At 44.3% G+C, this 24,538-nt stretch overlaps 1 protein-coding gene across 2 annotated transcripts; it reads right to left on the minus strand.

Moving 5' to 3' along the window:
* Nucleotides 1-3,942: 3,942 nt before the first annotated feature.
* Nucleotides 3,943-24,280, minus strand: ERI1 (exoribonuclease 1). Of its 2 annotated transcripts, none has more exons than XM_040325358.1 (7): nucleotides 23,874-24,280; nucleotides 21,878-22,056; nucleotides 19,109-19,328; nucleotides 13,340-13,423; nucleotides 7,756-7,865; nucleotides 5,945-6,059; nucleotides 3,943-5,356 (listed from the first exon to the last, which is right to left on the minus strand). In XM_040325358.1, exons 1-7 carry the CDS (start codon nucleotides 23,970-23,972, stop codon nucleotides 5,114-5,116), a joined length of 1,050 nt encoding a protein of 349 aa, XP_040181292.1. In that variant the 5' UTR covers nucleotides 23,973-24,280; the 3' UTR covers nucleotides 3,943-5,113. The 2 variants fall into 2 exon arrangements, with proteins under 2 accessions (XP_040181292.1, XP_040181300.1); XM_040325366.1 differs by having other exon boundaries at nucleotides 24,168-24,279.
* Between the last annotated feature and the right edge of the window lie 258 nt (nucleotides 24,281-24,538).

Raw genomic sequence — 24,538 nt, forward strand, 5'->3', positions numbered from 1 at the left:
AACACCCTTACTAGCTTAGACAAAACAAAAACTGTCTACATATGCTTGAGGCTATTTGCGTAGGGGCTTTATTTACGATATGGAGCTGAAGGTTGGATTGCAGCACTACATGAAAAGGTTGCCGAAAGTCTAGTTTAAATGGTTGTTGCATATAACTCTACAAACTAGCAATTAGCAAACTTTTGAATTCTGTGTGAACTGGGCCTTACATCAACCAGAGGGTTTACTCAAGAGTCTCAGTTCAAACCCTTATATTAAAACAGCAGTGACATCTACTGGCGCTATAATACACAACCATAGCTTGAGCACTGCTGATGTGTCTGCATTTTTCTTTCCACATGACCTAATTCTTAAGGGTGTGGAGCAATTCAACATCCTATTTGTAGAAATGAGGCATGCTCAATGAGCTGTAATGCCTGTAATTTGGCAGGTACATAGATTTCCTGAACATGCAACGTCATCTTGCCTGTACAATAACTGATACAGCACAGAGCGCTGTCGAAAATGGTCATAAAACAGACTGCAATGGGAAATCATGAAAAAGCATATTATGAGGCTTAGAATGTTTTTTTTTTTTTTTTAACCACTTAAGCCCGGGACCTTTAGGCAGCTAAATGCCCAGGCCAGGTTTTGCGATTCCGCACTGCGTCGCTTTAACAGACAATTGCGCGGTCGTGCGACGTGGCTCCCAAACAAAATTGGTGTCCTTTTTTCCCCACAAATAGAGATTTCTTTTGGTGGTATTTGATCACCTCTGCGGTTTTTATTTTTTGCACTATAAACAAAAATAGAGCGACAATTTTGAAAAAAATTCAATATTTTTTACTTTTTGCTATAATAAATATCCCCCAAAAACATATATAACATTTTTTTTCCCTCAGTTTAGGCCGATACGTATTCTTCTACCTATTTTTGGTAAAAAAAAAATCGCAATAAGCGTTTATCGATTGGTTTGCGCAAAATTTATAGCGTTTACAAAATAGGGGATAGTTTTATTGCATTTTTATAAAAAAAAATTTTTTTACTACTAATGGCGGCGATCAGCGATTTTTTTTCGTGACTGCGACATTATGGCGGACACTTCGGACAATTTTTGGGACCATTGTCATTTTCACAGCAAAAAATGCATTTAAATTGCATTGTTAATTGTGAAAATGACAGTTGCAGTTTGGGAGTTAACCACAGGGGGCGCTGTAGGAGTTAGTGTTCACTTAGTGTGTGTTTACAACTGTAGGAGGGTGTGGCTGTAGGACTGACATCATCGATCGAGTCTCCCTATAAAAGGGATCACTCGATCGATGCAGCGCCATAGTGAAGCACGGGGAAGCCGTGTTTACATACAGCTCTCTTCAGCTCCGGGCTATAAACGCTAGAAGGCAAGGACGTACATGTACGCCCATTTGCCTGTACATGCCATTCTGTGGACGTACATATACATGCGGCGGTCGGGAAGTGGTTAAAGTAAACCTTATGCAAAACCCATAGACACATCTAATCTATGTTTTCAGGGTTTTTAAAATTCAGTACCCCAACTTTTTATTTTTGCACAATTTTCCCCCATTGGAAATTTACTGATTACCTGGTTTCGATGCAAATTTGACATAAAGGAAAAAATCAGAAAACACAAGTGCTGCAGTAGTTCTCAACCTTTTTGAGGCCAAATAAATGTTCCCAATCATTTTCCAGGGCAACTCAATCTTTATGAAGGTGTTGTGTCCTGACCATACAGCTGCCGTACAGATTTGGTCCACTGGGGCCCTGGCTTTCTGTCCAGGACGTCACTGGCGATCTCACTGAATGGGTCTTTAAGGCCTCTGGGCCTGTAGATCTTCGTTTTTCTAAAATAAATAGTTTCTTGGAGAAATCTAACCACTGAACTGTTATGGGCTTGAAGACCTTTTTTTATGCCAATGAAGACTATAATAAGGTGACTGGATCTACCAATTTTTCTGCAGATGAAGAACACACCTGTATACATCCAGGAAATAGAATTCCTTAGACTAAGTTCCCAAACCAGAAGATACTGCCATATTAGGAGATGCCAATGTATCTCCAGACAGCACAGCACCGGGCATATTGTCCAGATAAGAAAGAGCCAAAATCCACCATCAATGAAACTGACACTGGCTTGGCCAAATATATTGGGTGCTGCCAAAAGAACAAATTGTATTGCTTTGAATTGCCAATGCTGAATTCCTTCCTTCTGACATCTGAACCACAATTCAGAGAAACTGCTGATGAATTGGAACGTGCAGGTACACATCCTGCCAGCACACCATGGAACGACACAAAGTAGTGTCCAAACGGATTTATTGCATGATCACGACACAAGGAGAGTGCAACATTTCAGAATCACGCAGGACCCCTGCTGACAAATATCTACTTTGTGACCTGAACCAGTATCCAGCTGGTTGTTGCTGCAGCACCCAAACTTTAAAAGCTTATCCAGGAATGTGTGCGATGGGAATATGAAGTATTTTTTTTTTTTTTTGGTAGGACCTTTCGCACTGAATAGATGCTTTCCATGTTCTGCAAGTTGGACACTTGTCTAGCTGCTTCAGCTTTATGATCATGAAATAGTTTTAGGCCAAAAAAAAAAACTAACTACTTTTCAGGAAACTAGCTACACAGTGGAAAGACTTACAGTGGTTGTAAAGGCAGGACATTTTTAACTAAATGCATTCCATGCAGTAAGGTTAAAAAAAAATGTCCCAGCAGGTGTATTGTCCCCCTCGCCTCCCTTTATGCTTACCTTAATCCTATTTTAATCCAGTGCTGTGCATGTCTGCAGTGGCACTATCCTGACAGGACATGCAGGCAACTAGCTCTGGGAGCAGGGGGCTAGGCCAAGCTGCACTGTGTATCTATGGATGCACACAGCCCAGAGATGGCGCAAGGTTACAGTTTCACAACCATAGGAAGCAACTTCCTATGGGGGCACACAGAAGAGACAGAGGCAAGAGTGTCTCAGGGCCCCCAAAAGAGGCATTTTGCAACAACATTGCACAAAGCAGATAAATATAACATGCATGTTACTTAAAAGGGGTTGTAAAGGTTCATTTTTTATTTTCTAAATAGGTTCCTTTAAGTTAGTGCATTGTTGGTTCACTTACCTTTTCCTTCCATTTCCCTTCTAAATGTTTTTTCTCTTTGTTTGAATTTCTCACTTCCTGTTTCTCCTTAGTAAGCTTTCCACCATCGTCCGAGTGGTGGAAAGTCAATTAGAACAGCTTACTGAGGAGGAACAGGAAGTGAGAAATTCAGACAAAGAAAACAAAAAAAAAAACATTTAGAAGGGAAATCGAAGGAAAAGGTAAGTGAACCAACAATGCACTAGCTTAAAGGAACCCATTTAGAAAAAAAAAAAAAAAAATGAACCTTTACAACCCCTTTAAATGAAAAAACTTGTTTATAAGTCCAAATACGGGAAAAGTTAAAAGCCTCCCTTTCAGTAGGATTGTTCCTGCACTGTGAGGGTTAAAGGCATGAAAATTATATGCTACAAGTAGACTGTTCCTCATTGTCCTCACACAGCATGGGCCCTAAATCACCCTTGATAACATCAAAAACATCTGACAATCAGAGCATATGAAAAAAAAAAAAAAAAAAAGGCCGATATAGAAGGTGCCTGTGGGAACAGAGGATCAGGTAAGTAAAACTGCTTTTTTTTTCTGGGTCCCCCTATACATAAAGTAACAGTTTAAAAAAAAAAAAATTCTGCTCAAGTGTCTTCCGAATGCAAAATATACTTCTATCTCAGCCTCCTGCAATTTTTTTCCTTTTATGCTGTTCTGTTCCAACTTCCTGTTAAAAAGGTGGCAATGTTCATTCTCCGTGGCCCCACTGTATGTAGGAATGTAGCCACCCTCTCTTGCGCAGAGCAGTACCCATGACTACAACCAACGTGCAAAAGGATGTGAGGGGGAAGGGAAAGGCAGGAAAAAACAGTAAGAAATAATTTAATAAAATACAGAGTACAAAGACATTAGGTAGTAGATGTGTGCCAATTATTTGTGGACAAAAGGAAATAATTTAGTGTTACTAAACACACACTGTTTAATTTACATTACTCCTGCTATTTCTGGAGGTGGATGATGGCACTGTAATTTTAATTAAAAAAAAAAGTACTTTTTTCCTAATCGATATACAGCGGTCAACACAACCCAGGTCTTTCCAAGCCTGGCTGCAGGGAACCATAAACAGAAGGAGCTTCTAGTCCTCTGCTGCTTGTCGCATGGTTAAAAAAAAAAAAAAAAAAAAACACACCCAGCATAAAGCTAAATAAATATCAAACTGTTTTGTCATACAAATATTATATATATTTGAAATGAAATATTTTTGGCAACATGGTGTGGGTGAATTTCTGCTAGTCACACCCCTCGTCTTAGAATAGGAGGGATGTGAAGCCTCCCTACTTCTACATATAATTACCCTACCAAGATTGTGTTAAACTGGTTAGTGGGTATTGGAGGAGGGAGTGGGCTGTCATTGACCACTGTTTATACACCCATTTGTGTGACTCTATAGTCAATGGGCTGCTCAGATCTGATAGGCATAGGGAGGAAGTGCTTGGCATAGAAACTCACAGAAAACTGAGCATGTGCAGAGTTGCCAACACTGCTCTGCAACATCCCTAGCTGAACCGGGGACATGGACAAAAGGCGAAGATAAAACAGCAGCAGGATCAACCAGATTGCGTTGACAAATACAAATTTCATAGTGACCAAGTAATACACCATTTATGGATAGATATATATATATTTATGATGTGGGTTTAGTGACACTTTAACCCTTGCCTTGTGGGGCAACTCCACTTCAAAGAAGGAGGATTTTTTTATTTTATTTACGCAGACGTCTGCAAAATATATTTTGTGATGATATTATTACATGCATGTTTAGAATTTTTACTAAAGGCCAATCTTTACTAAAGTTTATGAACTGAAATATACATTTACATTTTTATTGCCAAAACCAGTAACACTTGTCCATGATTACCAGAATATTAAAAAGCCACCATGGCATTTAAGGTTTGCAAGTCTATACAAGGAAAGCAAATAGTTTTTAAAAACATTTTAAAGTGCTCCTAAAACTGACAGAAAATAAACAAAAAAGGCTAATTTTTTAACTGTGGATTCTGTGGAATTGCAGCCCCTTCAAATGGCAGGGAACTGGACACAGTCATTAGCTGTCCTGTGTGCATTCTCTCATTCACTCGAAGTTCACAGCCATCTTGAAGCATATGGATAGCTATTCTGGTAATGTTCTTTGAATCATCCAGGCCACTGTGAAGACGCCCAATGTAATTCATACCCAGCTTCTCCAGCATCACTGTTAACTTTGTCTGGTTTCTTGGAACCTGCAATAAAATACATGACTTGAATAAAAAAAAAAATGATTCCTCCAAAAACACTTTTGACACACCTTTCCCAAATATGTTCACTTTTTATAAAACACCTTGTTGACAATTGCTTAAACCAAGATTACCATATTACAAATAAAGTAACTGGCAAAGTTAGTCTGCTTTCATACCTGAACCTTTTCAGCTCATAAAACACCTGAAAAACACCCAACAAGCAAAATCATATTAATTTCAATGGCACCTGTTCACCTCCGAGCATTGTGTCACCTGAACCAAAACACCTGAAAAACGTATAAAGCGCAAAAAAGAACACAAGCTTCTTTGGGGAACAGGCGTTCTCATTGGTAACCTGTACAAAATTGCGGTAAAAACAGGCGACTTTGAAACGCTCAGGTGTGAATGCAGCCTAAAGCTTCTTAAAATTGTTATTAAATCTCATTTGCAGCCCCAACTTTAGAATTTAAACCTCAGTAGGCTATATCCCTTTGAAAAATATTAGCCATTAAAATTTGCAACAGCTAGAGTAGAGTAATGGACAAGAAGAATATCATTGGTTTTTCCAGTTGAAATCTACGCTGTACTAACCTTATAAAAATTGCCATAACACTTGCGAATGTTGATCCACTTCTTTGCAAAGCGAGGGTATTTAATCCGACTAACGCGGCACTGCATATTTAGGAACTTGCTCATATCCCACGACCTGCAGATGCATGAAAACAATATTTACATATTGCAGTACAATAAATAGACTCAGTGGTTTAAAGCTCAGCAGAATATACAACCACTTCATTGGTGGCATATTATTTGCAATATTTTATTAAATAATAATAATAATAATAATAATAATAAAAACCAAAAACAAAAAAAAAACACCTTTAAAGCAGAGGCCACATAGTCAGTGTCAGTGTGAAGAGAGCTTCTGAACGAACGGGATGTGACTTTTGAACAGTGCAGAGCGCCGAGCTTGGCGTTTTTCCTTCTGGAGCATCTCTGCTTGAAAAAAACAGTATCAGCAGTCTGATACTGTTTTTTTCAAGCAAAGATGCTCCAGAAGGAAAAACGCCAAGCTCGGCGCTCTGCACTGTTCAAAAGTCACGTGCCGTTCGTTAGTGCAGTGGATTGCAGTGTCTTTTGAGTGGTGAGAAACCCTGGCTGATCGTAGGTCCGCCGTGACCATTTTTCATACCAGCTGAGGAATATAAAGGATTACTAGGGTTGCTGTGATTCAATGCTGATTTTATCAATTTGTTTGTGAGTGCAACTTTTGCAGCTTGTACATGGTGTTTTATTAAAAACTGGTATACAGTATCACACTATTGTGCACTTTTTTCCTTTTTTACCCATTTATGTTGAACCACTTGGAACGTTTATCGGATATTGATCAACACTTTGGAGTGATTGTAAGCTTGGTTGCCAAAGCACGAGAGTGTGAGGCATATAGTTTTGGTGAGTCTTCATTTTGATGGGTGACGGAAACACTGAACACGTGTGGTGTGGTGGAAGTCTGTGAAGACCTTTTTGGATTCTTCATTTATGAACTATATATTTTTTCACAATATTTAATGTGCACGGGTTGTTAGTAAATCAGATGCTCACTTGTAATTATACAAAAGGTGTGATAGATAGATAGATAGATAGATAGATAGATAGATAGATAGATAGATAGATAGATAGATAGATATACATACATATACATATATACACACACACACACACACACATTTATATATTTTGTACACCAATTTATATATTATTTATTCATTTAGGAGGATTTATTTATCCTTTAAAGCGCTGTTTATATTTATCTTGATACACTTTTTGAGGGAGTTATCACTTTATATATAATTTTTTTCACATTTCTTATATTTAAGCAGCAGCTAGGTTGTTCATTTATTTCCATTAGTGCAACGGTGGCTGATCAGAAGGGCACATTTATCTAGATCACCAATTTATTTGCACACTACTGCGCAGGCACAAAGCACAGTGTGTTCTCTTACTGGCCCGGTAGCGGGGGCCCTAACTTCTGATATACCTGGCCACAGCAAGGTCCGGCGGAAGTGGGGATAGGGGACATGCTCATCCCCGAAAGGTGCCAAAGTGTGGCACCGGAGGGGGGCTTTTGGGTAGAAGGAATAAGATAAGCGGAAGTTTCACTTTTGGGTGGAACTACGCTTTAAGTCATCAATTAAGGGAATGCATAGTGCTCTTTTGGATCAGCCAGAATTGGGGGGGGGGAAATAAATAAAAAATTTCAGAAAAAAATGAAAAAGTATTGCATATGATCATTTTGCATTAGTCAAAAAAGCCCTGGTATTCAGTGATCACGATTATAAAAGACTCATGACAATAAGAATACTTAAAAAAAATGGAGGTGGGGGGGGATGCCATCATCTTACCCATCAGTCAGTATAGCATATTTATATTTTGTGCCCAGCTCTTTTTGTCTCATCCAATCAACAACACTTTGAAGAACTACAGGAAATGTATCTGCTTGGTCTATAATGTCCTGTAGATTGAAAGGAACATTTATAATGAATCATACAAAAAGCTAAAAAAAAATTATACACATTTATATTTAGTGTGAGTTTGTGTATACATACACACAGGGGATGGGTGAGGGAGATGAGATGGTGGCAGCCAGTGTGGTGGTGACAGAGGAGGGGACCTCGCAGTCACAGTCGTGGGGCAGATGGGGTCAGATGCAGTGGTTAGAATGAGTCTGCATGCAGGTTGGTGTTCAGAGAGGAGGGGATGTCAGAGTGTTGAGATCAAAATTGGGGATGGGAGCTGGCAGTAGTTAAAGGGTTAATTGCTGCAGATAAATGGAAGTTGGAAGAGATAGTCAAGTGCTGGGCAGAGTAGGGAGGAGTTTTATTGCAGCCAGACCAGCGAGTAGTTAAGAGCGGGGGGAATGGCATTGGTGAGAGTAGTGCTGGCAGACTGGTGAGAGGAAGGCTACAAAGTGGTGATTAGGAATAAAGTTGGCCAACACAGGTTTTTAAAACATTTGCCAGCATTTCCTTATTTACTGCAGCAGGGTGGGGTGTGTCAAGAGAAAGGTGAAAGGACAGGTATAGGAGGGGTGCTGGTAGGATTTCTGTGCACCCATCTCTTACTTCTTGACCAGCTCAAATCCCTCTTATACTTTGACAGCATCTGGCCCCACAACCGCATTTGCAGACTCTGCACAAGAGCAGGGTCCATCTACGGTTGTGGTGAAAACAATGTGTCCCATGCATGAGCAGTAATTTGTATATCTCCAGGCTCATGCAGTGCATTGTCTCCTGTTAATTCCAAGGAATTCATATACTTTTTTTGGCATTAACATATAAAAACAAAGCATATAATAATAATACAATATATATTATGCATAAATACATAAACTATACAAATTATGCAACTGTGTCCAAAATAGTATACGATTTGTTCCCACACATTTCCCTGCAGCATGATGCACAAAACAGCATGAAAAGGCATTTTAGCTGAAGTTACATTCAATGAAACACAGGATGCTGTGCAGCTGTGCATAGAAACTAATCAGCTTCCAGGTTTTCGGCCATGTGCAGATCACAAGCAATGTCTTTGCAAATTCAGCCATACAAATTGTATGGCTAAAATTGCATTCGCACCAAAATGGTGCAGGACCCTTTTTTTTTGGTACGCGCCAGAATCAGATCGCATGTCCACACCCATGCAATCAAATGACTGTGCCATTTGACAACTCGCACTGATCTAAATCTGGGTGGTGTCATTCAGGGCCGTTTGAAGGAATTTGGGGGCCCCAAGCAAAATGGACATATAGGCCCCCCAACCCCCCCCCCCCTGAACGCACACAAAGCCTACAGGAACTGGTGGGCGGCCTCCTCCTGGCGGCTCCGGACTGTGGGGGAGGAGGAGGAGGAGGAGGAGGAGGAGGAGGAGAGAGGGAGAGGGAGAGAGAGCCAGGCAGGACACGAGTGGCGCATGGATACAGACCGACGGTAGCGGCTGCTACATGGCGGCGATCTTACCGAAGGCCGGGACAGACTCCTGTGCGGCGCGCCCAGGGGTGTATTTAGGTTTTGTGCTGCCCTAAGCCTGGTGAAACTCGCTCACCCCTTTCTTTTTTAAGACTCGTCCTGTCATTTTCATGGGATGAGGACAGAGTGAGATGAGCACAGGGGGACAGGGTGGGATGAGCACAGGGGGACAGGGTGGGATGAGGACAGGGTGGGATGAGCACAGGGGGACAGGGTGGGATGAGCACAGGGTGAGATGAGCACAGGGTGAGATGAGCACAGGGTGAGATGAGCACAGGGTGAGATGAGCACAGGGTGAGATGAGCACAGGGTGGGATGAGCACAGGGTGGGATGAGCACAGGGTGGGATGAGCACAGGGTGGGATGAGCACAGGGTGGGATGAGCACAGGGTGGGATGAGCACAGGGTGGGATGAGCATCTTTTAATTTGGGGGGAGAGGGTGGTATGGGGATATGTGCTGGGGAGTGATTTGAGAGGGAAGATGATATGTGCTAGTGGGGGAGGGGAATCGGACCCCCCACTAGCACATATCATCTTCCCTCTCAAATCACTTCCCAGCACATATCCCCATACCACCCTCTCCTCTCCCATCACTTCATTCGTTCACCTTGTATCTGCTCCCCCCCCCTTACCTCCTGGTTACTGTGTGCAGCACGGCTCTCTCAGCCACTCGTGTCTCTTCTCGGCTCCTCCTCCTGGCTGTGTACACATTGAGCCAAGAAGGGGGGAGGAGCCAAAGTGTGACTGTGTATTGCAGTCAGTAGAGAGAGGGACAACTGCACTGTAGCCAAATGACGCTGCGGGACCCCGGGCGGCAGATGTCCCGGGCAGTGGCGGCTGGTGCTCAAAAATTTTTGGGGGGCGCAAACGAAAAAAAAAAAAAAAAAAACAACATTGCAGCCTCACTGTACCTATCAATTGTCACCACTGTGCCATGCCATCAAATGCAGTCACCGTGCCATCAAAACGCAGCCACCGTGCCATCAAAACGCAGCCACCGTGCCATCAAAACGCAGCCACCGTGCCATCAAAACGCAGCCACCGTGCCATCAAAACGCAGCCACCGTGCCATCAAAACGCAGCCACCGTGCCATCAAAACGCAGCCACCGTGCCAATGCTTTAAAACGCAGCCACCGTGCCATGCCATCAAACCGCAGCCACCGTGCCATGCCATCAAACCGCAGCCACCGTGCCATGCCATCAAACCGCAGCCACCGTGCCATGCCATCAAACCGCAGCCACCGTGCCATACCATCAAACCGCAGCCACCGTGCCATACCATCAAACCGCAGCCACCGTGCCCCCACTTGTCGCCACTGTGCCCCCACTTGTCGCCACTGTGCCCCCACTTGTCGCCACTGTGCCCCCACTTGTCGCCACTGTGCCCCCACTTGTCGCCACTGTGCCCCCACTTGTCGCCACTGTGCCCCCACTTGTCGCCACTGTGCCCCCACTTGTCGCCACTGTGCCCCCACTTGTCGCCACTGTGCCCCCACTTGTCGCCACTGTGCCCCCACTTGTCGCCACCGTGCCCAGTACCCCCCCCTGGCACTTACCTTTATGGCTTCTACATCCCTCGATGTCCCTCGATGACGCTTCAGCCAATCAGGTTACCTGATTGGCTGAGACGCCTGTCAGTCTTATCCTCGGGCGTACGGCCGGTACGTCCCGAGGATAAGCTTCCGGAAGCCGACTACAGCCTCAGGGCTGTACTCGGACAGCCTATCAGGGCCACTGGCCCTGAAAGGCACTTCCACACAGCCAGTCAGCTGCCGCTATTCAGCTGACCGGCGCTCAACATCCGGCCAGCTGAATAGTGGGCGGCAGCGGCGAAAATATACAGATTCATACAGTGTATGAATCTGTATATTTTACTGGCTGTGAGCGAGCCAGAGGGGGCGGCGCTCCTGCGTCCCTACGGACGCACCGCCACTGGTCCCGGGTGACCGCGCCACTTTGCGAGGGGTGGCGAAACGGCCCCCCGCGAACCCCCCTCCTCCCGCACAGCTGAATCCTGGAGTTCAGTGCAACTGCACGCTTCGGCACTGAAATCCAGGATTCAGCTGTGCGGCTCTCCATAGCAGCAGGCAGACAGACGAGCCAGCTTGGGGGCCCCTTCCTAGCTCGGGGCCCCAAGCAATTGCTTGGTTTGCCTGTCCTGTTGCGACGGGCCTGGTGTCATTAACTTTTTAACATGTGACGCAGGAACCTGCACAGAAGTCGCGCTGGTTCATGCATTGCATATGTGGGAACCCAGCCTTATTGTCAAAGCTTATATTAAACAAGCTAGAAGCTAATTGGTTACTACACACATATGCACTAGATTTTGTGAGTGGTAGTAAATCTCCCTCTATGTAACCAATTCATATATATTCACTACACCAGGGGTGCCCAACCTTTTGAGGAACAAGGGCCACTTAAGCGACTTGGTAACCGGTCGCGGGCCAGTATGAGCGGAGTAGGTGGATGGCAGCACATTCAGCTCTATAGAGCCCATTCTACTCTCAGCACACCAAACTTGCAGGTAATAGAAGTCTATGGCTCAGTGCAGGTAACCCGCAAGTTAATTTTTCTGCACCTGTGGATCAATTTGAAAGCAGCTCGGTAACCACTGCAGAACAGATATGCCCATATATACACTGTGATTTTAGTAATAAATTTACCTTTTACAACAGTATTTTATTCCATCCCAGAGCAGGAAGTTGTGGGCCACAGAGGGCTCCACGGGCCACTGGTTGGGCACCCCTGCACTACAGCTTAGCGCAAAAAAAAAAAGGGACATGTTTTTGTGCCATGTGTTAAACAGGCTCTCAGGCTCAAGAAAAACAATCAGATTTTCAGACGAACAGTCTGTTTTTTGTTGCATGCTAGTCTCATGTCGAAAGTGAAGAATTCAACGTTAGAAGTGACATAATGTATTAAATAGTTTTGTATGTATTCTTTTGTTTCTGAGCATGCGTAGTCTGGCGCTTATGATTTGTTTGGACGAAAACCATACCAATTGAACAAAAAACGGACGTTGAGTTCACATCTGCCAAAAATTTTATAGTTTGCATATCCAGCTTTTGCCGTCCGAAACATCGTAATCGGCTGTCGGAAGCACCATACAAACAATCCGAAAAATCGGCAGATCGTCAGACGAAATTTTATTTACGATTTTTGTATCGCATTGCATTTTAGTCGACTAAAAGCTAATGGGTTTAGTTAAAGGAGTTCTCTGACCTAAAAGTTTTAACCCCCGCTGTGCCCGGGCTGTAAAAAAATAGAAAATAAACTGTCACTTACCTGCCTACGATCCCCCGTTGTTCCGATATCGCCGTCCCGTTCTCCGGTCCCGGGCCCCTTCCGCTTCCTGTGTGTCGGTGACTCATAGTGCGCTCAGCCTATCAGCGGCCGCAGCAATGTCCCGTCGCGGCCACTGATAGGCTGAGCGCACTATGAGTCACCGACACACAGGAAGCGGAAGAGACCGGGACCGGAGAACGGGACGGCGATATCGGAACAACGGGGGGGATCGTAGGCAGGTAAGTGACAGTTTATTTTCTATTTTTTTACAGCCCGGGCACAGCAGGGGTTAAAACTTTTAGGTCAGAGAACTCCTTTAAAATTGTAATATAGATTTGGGACAAAGAAAACATATTCAACACAGGGAAACACTTAAAAACAACTGTCTGGTCTCAGCAAACCTGTGCTATATGTACAACTCAAGATACATTAGTGTGATAGTGAGTGGGAAGCATGCTCCTTACACTTGTGGTCATTGGGAAGAATAACCACCTTACAGATAGCTGAAAAGCTCAATGGTGTCAGTGGGAACTTATCCGAGAAGCAGAAATTGCTCATAGCTCAAGGAACCCTAGGGTTTCACAGACTGCCGATTGAGAAACTCTGGGATAGGTGTTATATTGGGACAGTACTTTGTTCCATATAAGAATATTTTGCTTCTGTCACAATTTTACCTGAGTAATTCCAGTAAGATTAATGCAGAACTCTGAAAGCTGAGGCTTGATTTCTGGCTTCACATACCGCTGAAAAGTGTCTTCCTAGAAATAGGAAAATAAATAAAAGACATGTTGTGGTCATTCAAGGAAATTTGTCATCACAACTCTAAATTTACTGCTAATCTAACTGTCCCAACTGACATGACCATAACAAAAACACCCAGATAGTGAGCAGTCTTGCATAGCTTAATGCAGCTCTGTATTGTAAAATGTCAGACATGGTCACATACAATACAGAGAAGACAATTCTAGAAACATGATTCTGTATAGCAATGTAAAAAAATAAAGATAATTTGTCCAAGTAAAGCCCACACAAATATACATGTAGAGGTTATCTTCATGAACTTGAAGACAACTTCCATAAATTTAGTTAAAAATACATATCAAAACAATTAGCAGATCCAGGGATCTGTGGGTGGAGAGGTGGAATCAATCTCACCTCGACTAAAAAATGTAATAAAAAATTGTTACATTTCTGGCAGAAGTACCACAGACGATGCTGCTTTAGGAGTCACCACTGGTCGTAGGTGCAGGCTAACAGGGAAAAACTGATAACAATGAGAAAAAAAAAAAAAAAGATACACATCCACCAGATTATTATTTTTTTTTACCAAGAAAAACTTTATAGGGCTGTAGGTTACACTCAGCATCTCACCACATGACCAGATCCTATCCTTACCTTCTTGAAGAGTTTTACCCTATAAATGGCTTAATCTTAGGAGGTCAGAAATCAAATGGTGAAAGAACGTACATACAACTCACTGCGTGCTTCCTACAAAAATGACTGAACCGTCAGTCAGCTCCCAGTCACTGTTTGCAATCAGTCTGGCTCCTTGTCATGTGACAGCCAATCACAGTGATCAGAACATCACCACTGCCTTTCAGTATTAAGCCCTTCGCTCCTAAGGGTAAAACTACCGTATTTATCGGCGTATACGCGCACTTTTTTGCCCTGAAAATCAGGGCAAAATCGTGGGTGCGCGGTATACGCCGATACCCGCGCCGACATATACCGAGCGCAGTACACTCGGGTATAGTCGGGCAGTCTCGGCTCCTTCCGCACTCACGTCCTGGACGTCAGCGCGGGTAGCTGAGCATTGCCAACAATACACGAGTGTACTGCGCTCTGTATATGTCGTCGCAGTATTCAAACTCGGCGCGGGAAACGAGCGGGGAGGAAGCCGCAGAAGGACGCCCGACCCGCCGAAGAGGACACCCGAAGCCGCAGAAGGACGCCGGACCCGACGAGGCCGCCGATGGACGCCGTGCAAGACACCAAAACTAAGTACAAAAAAAAAAAATTTCCACAGGATTGGGGTATACCGCGATAAATACGGTAATTTAAATGGCCAATTTTGCAACTTTGACATGCGTTAATAAAATGGATAAAATGGTACACAACGCTACAACTACTTTGTGTATCCAATTGGATTATACCTTGTTCTTTTCAGAACAAATTGGGCTACATTTGGTGGTAAATGGTGATTGATAATAGTAAAAAAATTGGAGATATCATATCTAAGGAAAGCTGGCTCAAAAATGTTAAAAAAAAAAAAAAAAAAAAAAAAAAAAAAAAATCTATAATTTTTTTAAATTTAGCTGTATATTTCTTGCTACCACCAAATTCTCCCACTCCTGACAATTGCAGCAATACCGCATATGTGCAAGTTAGTTGCTGTATTTACCCGTAGTACAGCCCAGAAACAATAGTGTGCATTTTGCTTTTTTTATCCTACCTAAAAACACACTACACTAATACAAGAAAAAAAAAAAAAATTAATGTCCAAAAAAATACTGACCCTGACCTTGATACAAACGCTAACCCTGGTATTGACCTAGATCAAACCTTAATCTAGATTTTTTTTTTTTTTTTATTATTTTTTCCCCTACACACTTTTTACAATGTGTCTTACTCGTTCATTCACGGAGACAGAAAACATGTGGACGGACTTCACAATGACTGATCAATGTAAAAGACAATCAGAGGCTATCACAGCAATCGGACATTACTGATCTCGATCATTAGAATGGGGCGAGAGCCCTGTCACTGAGCTGGGAGGTACGCAAATATGCAACCCTTACGGTGGGGCCACATATTTGTGTCACATCAGTGCCAAGGGGTTAAAAAGATACGTTCACTTTTAGAAAAAAAAAAAGCCTGGAAAGCATTGCACCAGCAGATCACTGATGCCATGTAGGTCTCCTGCAGATCTGGCAGTGTACAGTAATACAGTCAATCTGACAGGAAGAGCGAATGAACTACCACAACATTCCACAGCGCAATGGTAGTTCATTGAAAACTACAAGCTGACAGCCGCAAAGGCAGCTGAACCTTGTTGTTTTCCATTCACAGGACACTGAATGAGTGAGGAAAATAACCTAAAAAGGCACAAGTACGCCCTGGTACAATGGGACTTTATCGCTGAACAAAGTAAATCATGCATCGTAAAATATTTATTTAGAAAATACATTTTTTTTTTTTTAACACACGTGTGATGACAAACATAACAGTTTGTACCAATACATTATATGAAAAAGCAAACGTGCCCATAATGAGCCATTACAAATTCCAGTGACAGTAGTTTTTCTCCTTTCGCCCGACATGTTTCAGGAAATGTATCCCTTCCTCAGAGGCATTCTTGCAGAGAGTGCAAATATATTCTGAATATTCTCCAATTGAATACTTTTGTCTACTGGAGAGGGGGCATATTTCCTAATGAAGAATAAAGGCTCTTTAAATGCCCCTTTCACACTGGGGCGGGAGGTGCGGTAAAGCCATTTTTAGCAGCGCTTTACCGTCAGAATTGCGGCGGTATGCGGCCACTAGTGGTACGGTTTTACCCCCGCTAGCGGGCAAAAAAGGGTTAATCTCACCCATGATGCGCCTCTGCAGAGGCGCATTGCCGGCGATATAGCCGTGGTTTCCCATTGCTTTCAAAAGGGAAGGAGGAGGAGGAGCAGTAAACACAGCGCTTCTTCACCGCTCCAAAGATGCGGCTAGTAGGACTTTTGGAGCGGTCCTGCTAGCGCACCCCTCCAGTGTGAAAGCCCTCAGGGTTTTTACACTGGAGAAACAGCAGCCGCTGTTTCAGGTTGGTTTGCAGGCGCCTGCAAACCACCCCAGTGTGAAAGGGGTCTAATCCAGTGCAAGCAAAAAAGTCAGTACAGAACTATAAACAAAAGGTGGGACTAAATTAGGGATTTATGTAACCAAGAACTCTACTTCGTTACCACCTCAATTTGTATCATAGTATATCAATGTAGTTACCCTAGAAATAGCAGCCCTTTACGAAACAGTATTTCTCACTACGTATGTGAATACTGGATGCACCTAAAAACTTGCAGTGCACATTTAATGGGCAAAGTAGAACGGCCATAGTAGTAGCATTTACCATATAATAATTGTCTAGTGGAAAATTTGTTCTGGTAGCACAAATATGAGCCCTGGGAACAAGTCTAGGAGTACAAGCCAATGTAAAGAAGGGTAAAATATTAAAGGGGAAGTATGGGGGTACTCAAAAAATAAACATTTATGTTCATCTCTATGGCTACAGCATGGGTCTGCTACTGCAGCCGTCTCCTGGTACCTAAGAACAGAGTGCCAAAAAACTGAGCAATCACGTTACCGCTAATCAAGCAGTTCTCAGGTCCACTCTGAGTAGAGAGCGATGACAGTCAGTCGCTGAAGTGCCGGGCTGGAGAGGGTGTGGGAATGGCTGGGTCAGGCTCTCAGCGAGCCATTTGCCAGTCAGCAATCCGAGTGGATCCCAACATTATTCTCGGGGGTTCCCTCCATAGTCTGGAGCAGCACTGTGACATGACTAAAGCCCAATGTTGGCTGATTCTGGGTCACAGGAGTGTGACCCAGAGAAGTATGACTAAACAAGCTTTGGCCATAATTCTAAGATCTTGATTTTGGACAGCTGTCTTTAACCTCTTGACCACTGGGCACTTAAACCCCCTTCCTGACCAGACCAATTTTCAGCTTTCGGTGCTCTCACAATTTGAATGACAATTACTCCGTCATACAACATTGTACCCATTTGAAATTTTTGTCCTTTTTTTCACACAAATAGAGCTTTCTTTTGGTGGTATTAGATCACCTCTGGGTTTTTTATTTTTTGCGCTATAAAAGAAAAACGACCGAAAATTCTGTAAAAAAAAAACAAACAAACTTGTTTCTGTCATATTCGCAGGTTATTTCTCACACACAGCATATGCATACCACGAATGACACCCCAAAACACATTCTGCTATTCCTCCCGAGTATGGCGATACCCCATGTGTGCAACTTTTACACGGCGTGGCCACATAGAGAGGCCCAACATGCAGGGAGCGCCATCAGGCGTTCTGGAGCACCCAGGCCAATTCTGACATTTCTCTCCTACATGGAAAAATCACAATTTATTTGCTAGAAAACTACATAGAACCCCAAAACATTATATATGCGGAGTATTGGGGTATTGCGGAGTATTTGGGTATTGCAGAGTATTGGGGTATTGCAGAGTATTGGGGTATTGCAGAGTATTGGGGTATTGGGGGTATTGCAGAGTATTGGGGTATTGCGGAGTATTGCAGAGTATTTGGGTATTGCAGAGTATCGCGCAGGGTATTGCAGAGTATGGGGGTTTTGCAGAGTATGGGGGTATGGCGGAGTATGGGGGTATGGCGGAGTATGGGGGTATGGCGGAGTATGGGGGTATGGCGGAGTATGGGGGTATGGCGGGGTATGGGGGTATGGCGGGGTATGGGGGGGGTATGCAGAGTATGGGGGGGTATGCAGAGTATGGGGGGGTATGGCGGGGTATGGCGGGGGTATGCAGAGTATGGGGGGGTATGGCGGGGTATGGCGGGGGTATGCAGAGTATGGGGGGGTATGGCGGGGTATGGCAGAGTATGGGGGGGTATGGCAGAGTATGGGGGGGGTATGGCAGAGTATGGGGGGGTATGGCAGAGTATGGGGGGGTATGGCAGAGTATGGGGGGGTATGGCAGAGTATGGGGGGGTATGGCAGAGTATGGGGGGGTATGGCAGAGTATGGGGGGGTATGGCAGAGTATGGGGGGGTATGGCAGAGTATGGGGGGGTATGGCAGAGTATGGGGGGGTATGGCAGAGTATGGGGGGGTATGGCAGAGTATGGGGGGGTATTGCAGAGTATTGCTGAGCTGGGAGGGATGGCTGGATCTGTGACTGCAGTTGTCACAGATCCAGCCACAGCACTGCTGACACCCCGCGCTCCCCCCCCTCCTCCTCTCGCACTGTACCGAACGGTACAGAGAGGAGAGGGAGGAACCGGCGTCATCAAATGACGCCGGTTTGTTTACAAGTGATCGCTCCGTCATTTGACGGAGCGATCACGTGGTAAACAGCCGCGATTCGCGGCAATTTACTGTGATCCGTGATGCGCCGGGTCTTCTAGACCCGGCGAGCACGGACACTTCCGCGAGCGCGCCCCAGGGGACGCGCAAACGCGGAAGTGCACGAGGACGTCCCAGGGACGTCCTGTCACAATAACTCGACCGCGCTGTAGCAGTATTTCTGCTATGGCGCGGTCGGCAAAAGGTTAAGAATAGTTTTTATAAAACAGGATCAGGGCAATAGTCTACAGAACATATCAAGCTTGGGTAAAAAGGTAGAAATATCCACATAACACCCATGTGAGTTAAACCAGTGCAAATTCCTCCAATTTAGATTTTACACATCCCCTAAAAATTAGTTCAACTCACAATTTCTAAAGTCCTTGTGTTCAGCAAGACAATGGGGAACTCTATAATCTCATGGACGTAATCTGCTGCATTACCATCTTCACAGGTGGCTTCAAAATCAATGATGCAGATATAGTCATAATATGCATCAGTCTCACAGGAGTCCTTTGACAAAATATGAGTAAGTTTCTGCTTCTTATAGTAATTCTTTAGACGTTTCCTGAGAACATCCTTCACTCCCCTGTAACAAAGAGAAAGCAAAGAAAAATGATAATTATATTGCATCTCAATAGGACTTAAGAACTGAAAGGAATTGTAATCTTCTGCCTGTAAGAAAATCTTGTTAAATGTTAGATCATAGTTCAGTAGGAAAAACTTGTTAACTGAGCACAACCTTTCCTTGCCAAGTCAGGTTCCTTCTACACAACTGATCCCGTTTGGGTTAATATTTGTATTTTGACCTGCATGTTAATTCAACGATTGTATTTTGACTTGCATGTTATACTGCTGATTATTAGCACCTCTGTGGTAAATTTTAACCACTTGCTGTCGCCCACCCTTTAAGAGGGGACAACCCCAAACGTGTGACCGATGTGATTGTCACAGCAGTCACATGACTGGAAGCAGAGAGTGAGCAGAAAGCACACAGCACAGAAGTGCCGTTTCCCCATGGACGCATTATCCAATGGCTTGGCATTAGGCCCACCCAATGAGTCACTGCATAAATGTGTACAGCCAGCAAGAAAAGGTTAATCATGCACTGAACCATATGTCTGAGCAACCCTCAACTGTGTAAGTGTTTCTGGGATCTGCCATTTCAAAAAAATTTAAGGCTTCTTTCACACTAACAGACTGATCAGGTTTGACCGCAATTTTTTTAGGTCGGACCCGATCGGATTATTCATTGCCCCTTTATGGAGCGGCAGATGTCAACAGACATGTATTCGTTGACACCTGCTGACATCCGATCAAAACAGACAGATGGGGATCAAATCTCCATCCATCTGATGGATTGGATGGAAACAGACAGGGGCCTGTTTTCAACCGACAGCCCATAAGGCAGGCTATGCTGATCAGCGGAGTTGACATGAACCTGTCATCCGCCAGCTCAGTAGAGAGATCCCCTGCTGGAGTAGGTGGATCTGCTGGCAGACTCCGCCAGTGTGAAAAAGGCCCAAGGCTCTATTCACACAGGGGCAACATGACTTTGGGAGGCAACTTGGACACGACTAAGAATGAATCACAGTGCGACATGAGGCAACTTACAAGGCAACTTCAAATTTCCTCCAGGACAGGAGGCTTCCCAGTGGCCAATCAAACAGTCAGCTCTGTGGGAGGAGTTTGCCTGAGAAATGCATGTTCTCTTCCTGTCTTGTTGCTTCTGTTAAGACAATGATCCGACTTCTGAGGCGACTTCCATTGAAATCAATGGGTACAAGTTGCCTAGAAGTCGGATTGAAGTAGTACAGGAACCTTTTCTGAAGTCGGAGCGACTGCAGTAGTGTGCAAGACAGCTCCATTCACTTACTTTGATTTTCTCATGCAGCGCGACTTGAAGTCGGATCCAAAGTCGTCCCTGTGTGAATTGGATCTAACAGCGCAGGCAACAAATATTGATTTGATTGAGTTTGTCTTTTTTGCACTTGGATAAATGAAGAGTATTCATTTTTTTTAACACACAACTGATAGAGGCTTTAAAGTAAAACTGTATCAAAAATAAAAAAATAGAACTCTATAGTGATAGAAAGTACCATAACTCAGATCTGAAAAAGGCTGTTTGATCCTGCGGTCTCCAATTCTCCCAGTCTTTTACTGTCCCCAATCCATCTGCTGATAGAACAGAGCCTTAGAGGGACTCTGCACTTGCTCAATTTGGTGTGTATTGCTAGAGAGGGTTTCTTATTTTTTTGGGGGGAGGAGGGTGTATGTGATCAGCACAGGTCCAATCAGCACTGTCCAGACAGAAAAAGTCAGGGGTCATGCAGCCTCAGGACAGTCAGAGCAGAATGAAAACTCCTCCTACAAGCTTTAACCAGTGCTCTGTCAGACACTAATAGAAGTCACAAGACTGCTATATACTGCTGAGGAGAAAAAGGTATTAAGCAGTTTATATTTACAAAAAAAAAAAATTGCATTTCCATACTCTGTGTACTGTGGAAGACAATATATAGTGAATGCAGGCTCCTGGGTTTAGTAACACTTTAAGGCTCCCGAACAAAACAATGCTTGATATAGGTGAAAAATGCGATTCTCTTCTCTACACTCCGTATTTCAGGAGACTCTTCATTGTGCCAATCCATGCCCAACCCTTCTTGCCTCCTGCACATTTCTACTGCCCTGTCAGGCAGTCAATCATAGTGTACAATAAAGAGTTGGCCTTGGTAGCAAGCTTTGACACTACTTGAAACTGTGGGAGCTATACCTGTAAAAACTGTGGGGGGGGGGGGGGGCTGGATGCTGCAGGTGTAAGCAAGCACGTCTAGGTGTCTACATTGCAGCAGTTTTTTATATGAATTGCCTGGCTTACATGTAGCCAGATGGCAGCAGGGGAAGTTTGTTTAGCCCTGTGAAGGTTTCAACTTTCATGAAGTCAAAGCTTGCAAAGGACTTTGAGGCTAAAGTGATGGACAGCAAAAGGAATACATAGAAGGTAGGACTAACCACCATATGGTGCTTGCGTGCAATGCGACTCTTTTTGCAAACGAGACGCTATAAATCACATACTCACAAGTGATTAAAGTTCACCATTACTCAGACATGCAAACTATCGAGATGCAACATTTGATTTACCTCGTTTCTAGTTTCAACTCTGTAAGCTTCGTCTTTAGTTCATCTTTACTCATTCTGTTCACGCGACCATTTGCAATTGCAATTTCTTTGTAGACTGGGTCACTGAAGTCACTCCCACAAGATTTTGCTGAATGATTTGCACTGTCCTCTTGCACATCAAGTCTACTATTCTGTTTGACCTAGAAAGAAAGGAGAATATGTGATCTGTAGAGATAGATATACATACATACATACATACAGTGGCCACTTTATTAGGTTCACCTATCTATTATGGGGACAGACCCCTTTCTGCCTTCAGAGAAGGCTGACTTATTCACAGTACAGATTTAAAATGGTGGGTAGATTTAATGCGCGAGGGATTTTGGTGTATACCAGTGATGGCGAACCTTAGCACCCTAGATGTTTTGGAACTACATTTCCCATGATGCTCAACTACCCTGCAGAGTACATGAGCATCATGGGAAATGTAGTTCCAAAACACCAAGGTTCGCCATCACTGGTCTATACTGACTTCTGCCACAGTCCCTGAGATAGCCCTTAGCAGTGGAGGTGGCCAACAGGGTCCATTGTTGCTGTACACAATGTAAACCAGGGCTTGACAAATTTGCTTGGAATCTAGGGGCCAGCTAAAAAAAAGTTAGGAGCCAGGAACGCGCCCCGTACCACCGAGCTTGCACGCAGAAGCGAACGTATACGTGAGTAGCACCCGCGTATGAAAGCAGTGTTCGCAAAGGTATCACCGCGATCGTTAGAGCGAGAGCAATTATTCTAGCCCTAGACCTCCTCTGTAACTCAAAACATGCAACCTGTAGAATTTTTTAAACATCGCCTATGGAGATTTTAAAGGGTAATAAAGTTTGTCGCCATTCCACGAGCGGACGTAATTTTGAAGCGCGACATGTTGGGTATCAATTTCCTCGGCGTAACATTATCTTTAACAATATAAAAAAAAAATTGTGCTAACCTTACTGGCGTCTTATTTTTTTTAATTAAAAAAAAAAAGTATATTTTTCCCCAAAAAAGTGCACTTGAAAAAGAGCACTGCGCAAATACGGTGTAAAAAGAAAGTATTGCAACAACCGCCATTTTATTCTCTAGGGTGTTAGAATAAAATTGGCCCCAGGTCGCCAATTGCAGAAACACAGTACAGTCCATTTAACATGGTTTCCTATGGATGTAGTTCACATCTGTGTTTATGGAAAGGGCCAGGGACTTTTTACTGTTTTTTTGGTTCCATAGACTTCAATGGATCAGAAACGTGTATTGAAAAACACAAATGCACCTGCATAGGTATGAATCAGGCCTAAGGCTGGGATCGCATGTGAGCCGCATGCAGCTCACAGCAGGGGTCCGGTGTGTCCAGGATAGGGATGAGCTCTGGTGTGTTTGCACACTCCATGTGCAGAGCCCGCCAGGAAGTTGGCACGGCGCTGTGCTAATCACAGCCAGGGAGACATTTCCCGATTCGCGGCTGCAGAGATCGGGACAATATCTCCCTGCCTGTGATTAGCGCAGCGCCGTGCCGACTTCCTGGCGGGCTCTGCACGTGGAGTGTGCGAACACGCCGAAGCTCATCTCTAGTCCTGGATCTCCGTTTTAGGTCCAATTTCAGCTTGGATTTTGAGCTGAATTCGGACCAAAAGACGCACAGCGTGTGCAAATCTCACCAGACCCGCCGTGCAGATACGTGAAGCAGCTCCATAAAGAGACAGTCAAAATCTCCTGCTATTGCGAACTGGAAGCGGTGAAAACAACTCCGATTCGCAAAGGTGTGAACCCAGCCTTATAGTTGAACTCTGCCCTGCCTGGAATATCCCTCCGATGGGTCACACTGATGCATTTCCATGGCCCTTTCAGAGGGAGGTACTAATGGTAGGTCATCTATAGGTTTCCTTTTAAATCTCTCACGTTCTTGGACAGGATAGCCTGGCCTTTGCATTACATTCCTCTAACATAGATTACTGCCCTGGAATTCGGACATAACAGAGACATGTACCCCTCCTCCGAGATCCACATTCTTCCACAATGTCCAGGCCAGATCAGCCTCGTCCACCTGTCCAGGTTCTATCGGTCTGTTCTCCTTCTGATCCTCCATGCCACAGCTATACACCACCTGATTGGTGCCTCTCCTCTACAAGCCTTCTGACATCACCTGCAGCTCCACACTACTCCAGGGAACACAGGCCAATGGGTGCCGCCGGTTATAGCATGCACATTACACCCGAGACGGCCCAGGGAGCCGGTGATAATAGGAGCCTCTGGAATATACCAGACAAATAACGCTTCTAACTGTAATTCTCGCCCACAGCCCTCTGCTCTTGTTTAGCCCGCTTCTGGCAGCGGACCAACATCACTTCCGGCCTACAGGGCACCGGAAACCATGTTGATAGGCTGGAGGCAACACGACTCAGAAGCCTAAATCGCCATCTTTGAAATGGTGATGCTTGTATTAAAGGTATTAGGAGTTGTGTGGAGCGCCCTCTGCCGTTGTCTTGTCACATTCGTCACCTCCGTCACAGATTCCTCCGGAAGTGACGTTCCGTCGCCGCCATCTTGCTACACCCCACACTGCACAGTAATGATAGCGTGTGAAGGGGCAAGCGGACATCTTGTTACACCCACCGGAGTTTTAGTTTTACAGTTATTTTCAACACAAAGCGC

This window comes from Rana temporaria, chromosome 1, assembly GCF_905171775.1.
Source record: "Rana temporaria chromosome 1, aRanTem1.1, whole genome shotgun sequence".
NCBI classification, from domain to species: domain Eukaryota; kingdom Metazoa; phylum Chordata; class Amphibia; order Anura; family Ranidae; genus Rana; species Rana temporaria.

What these genes read in the sequence shown, in the direction of transcription:
- ERI1 (XM_040325358.1), bottom strand. Translation starts at nt 23,972, where the DNA reads ATGGAGGATCAGAAGGAGAACAGACCGATAGAACCTGGACAGGTGGAC. An exon ending in ACACAAGGACTTTAGAAATT is followed by an intron (nt 13,424 to 19,108) that starts GTGAGTTGAACT and finishes TCCTATTTCTAG; the next exon opens with GAAGACACTTTTCAGCGGTA. An exon ending in TATGCTATACTGACTGATGG is followed by an intron (nt 6,060 to 7,755) that starts GTAAGATGATGG and finishes ATGCATCTGCAG; the next exon opens with GTCGTGGGATATGAGCAAGT.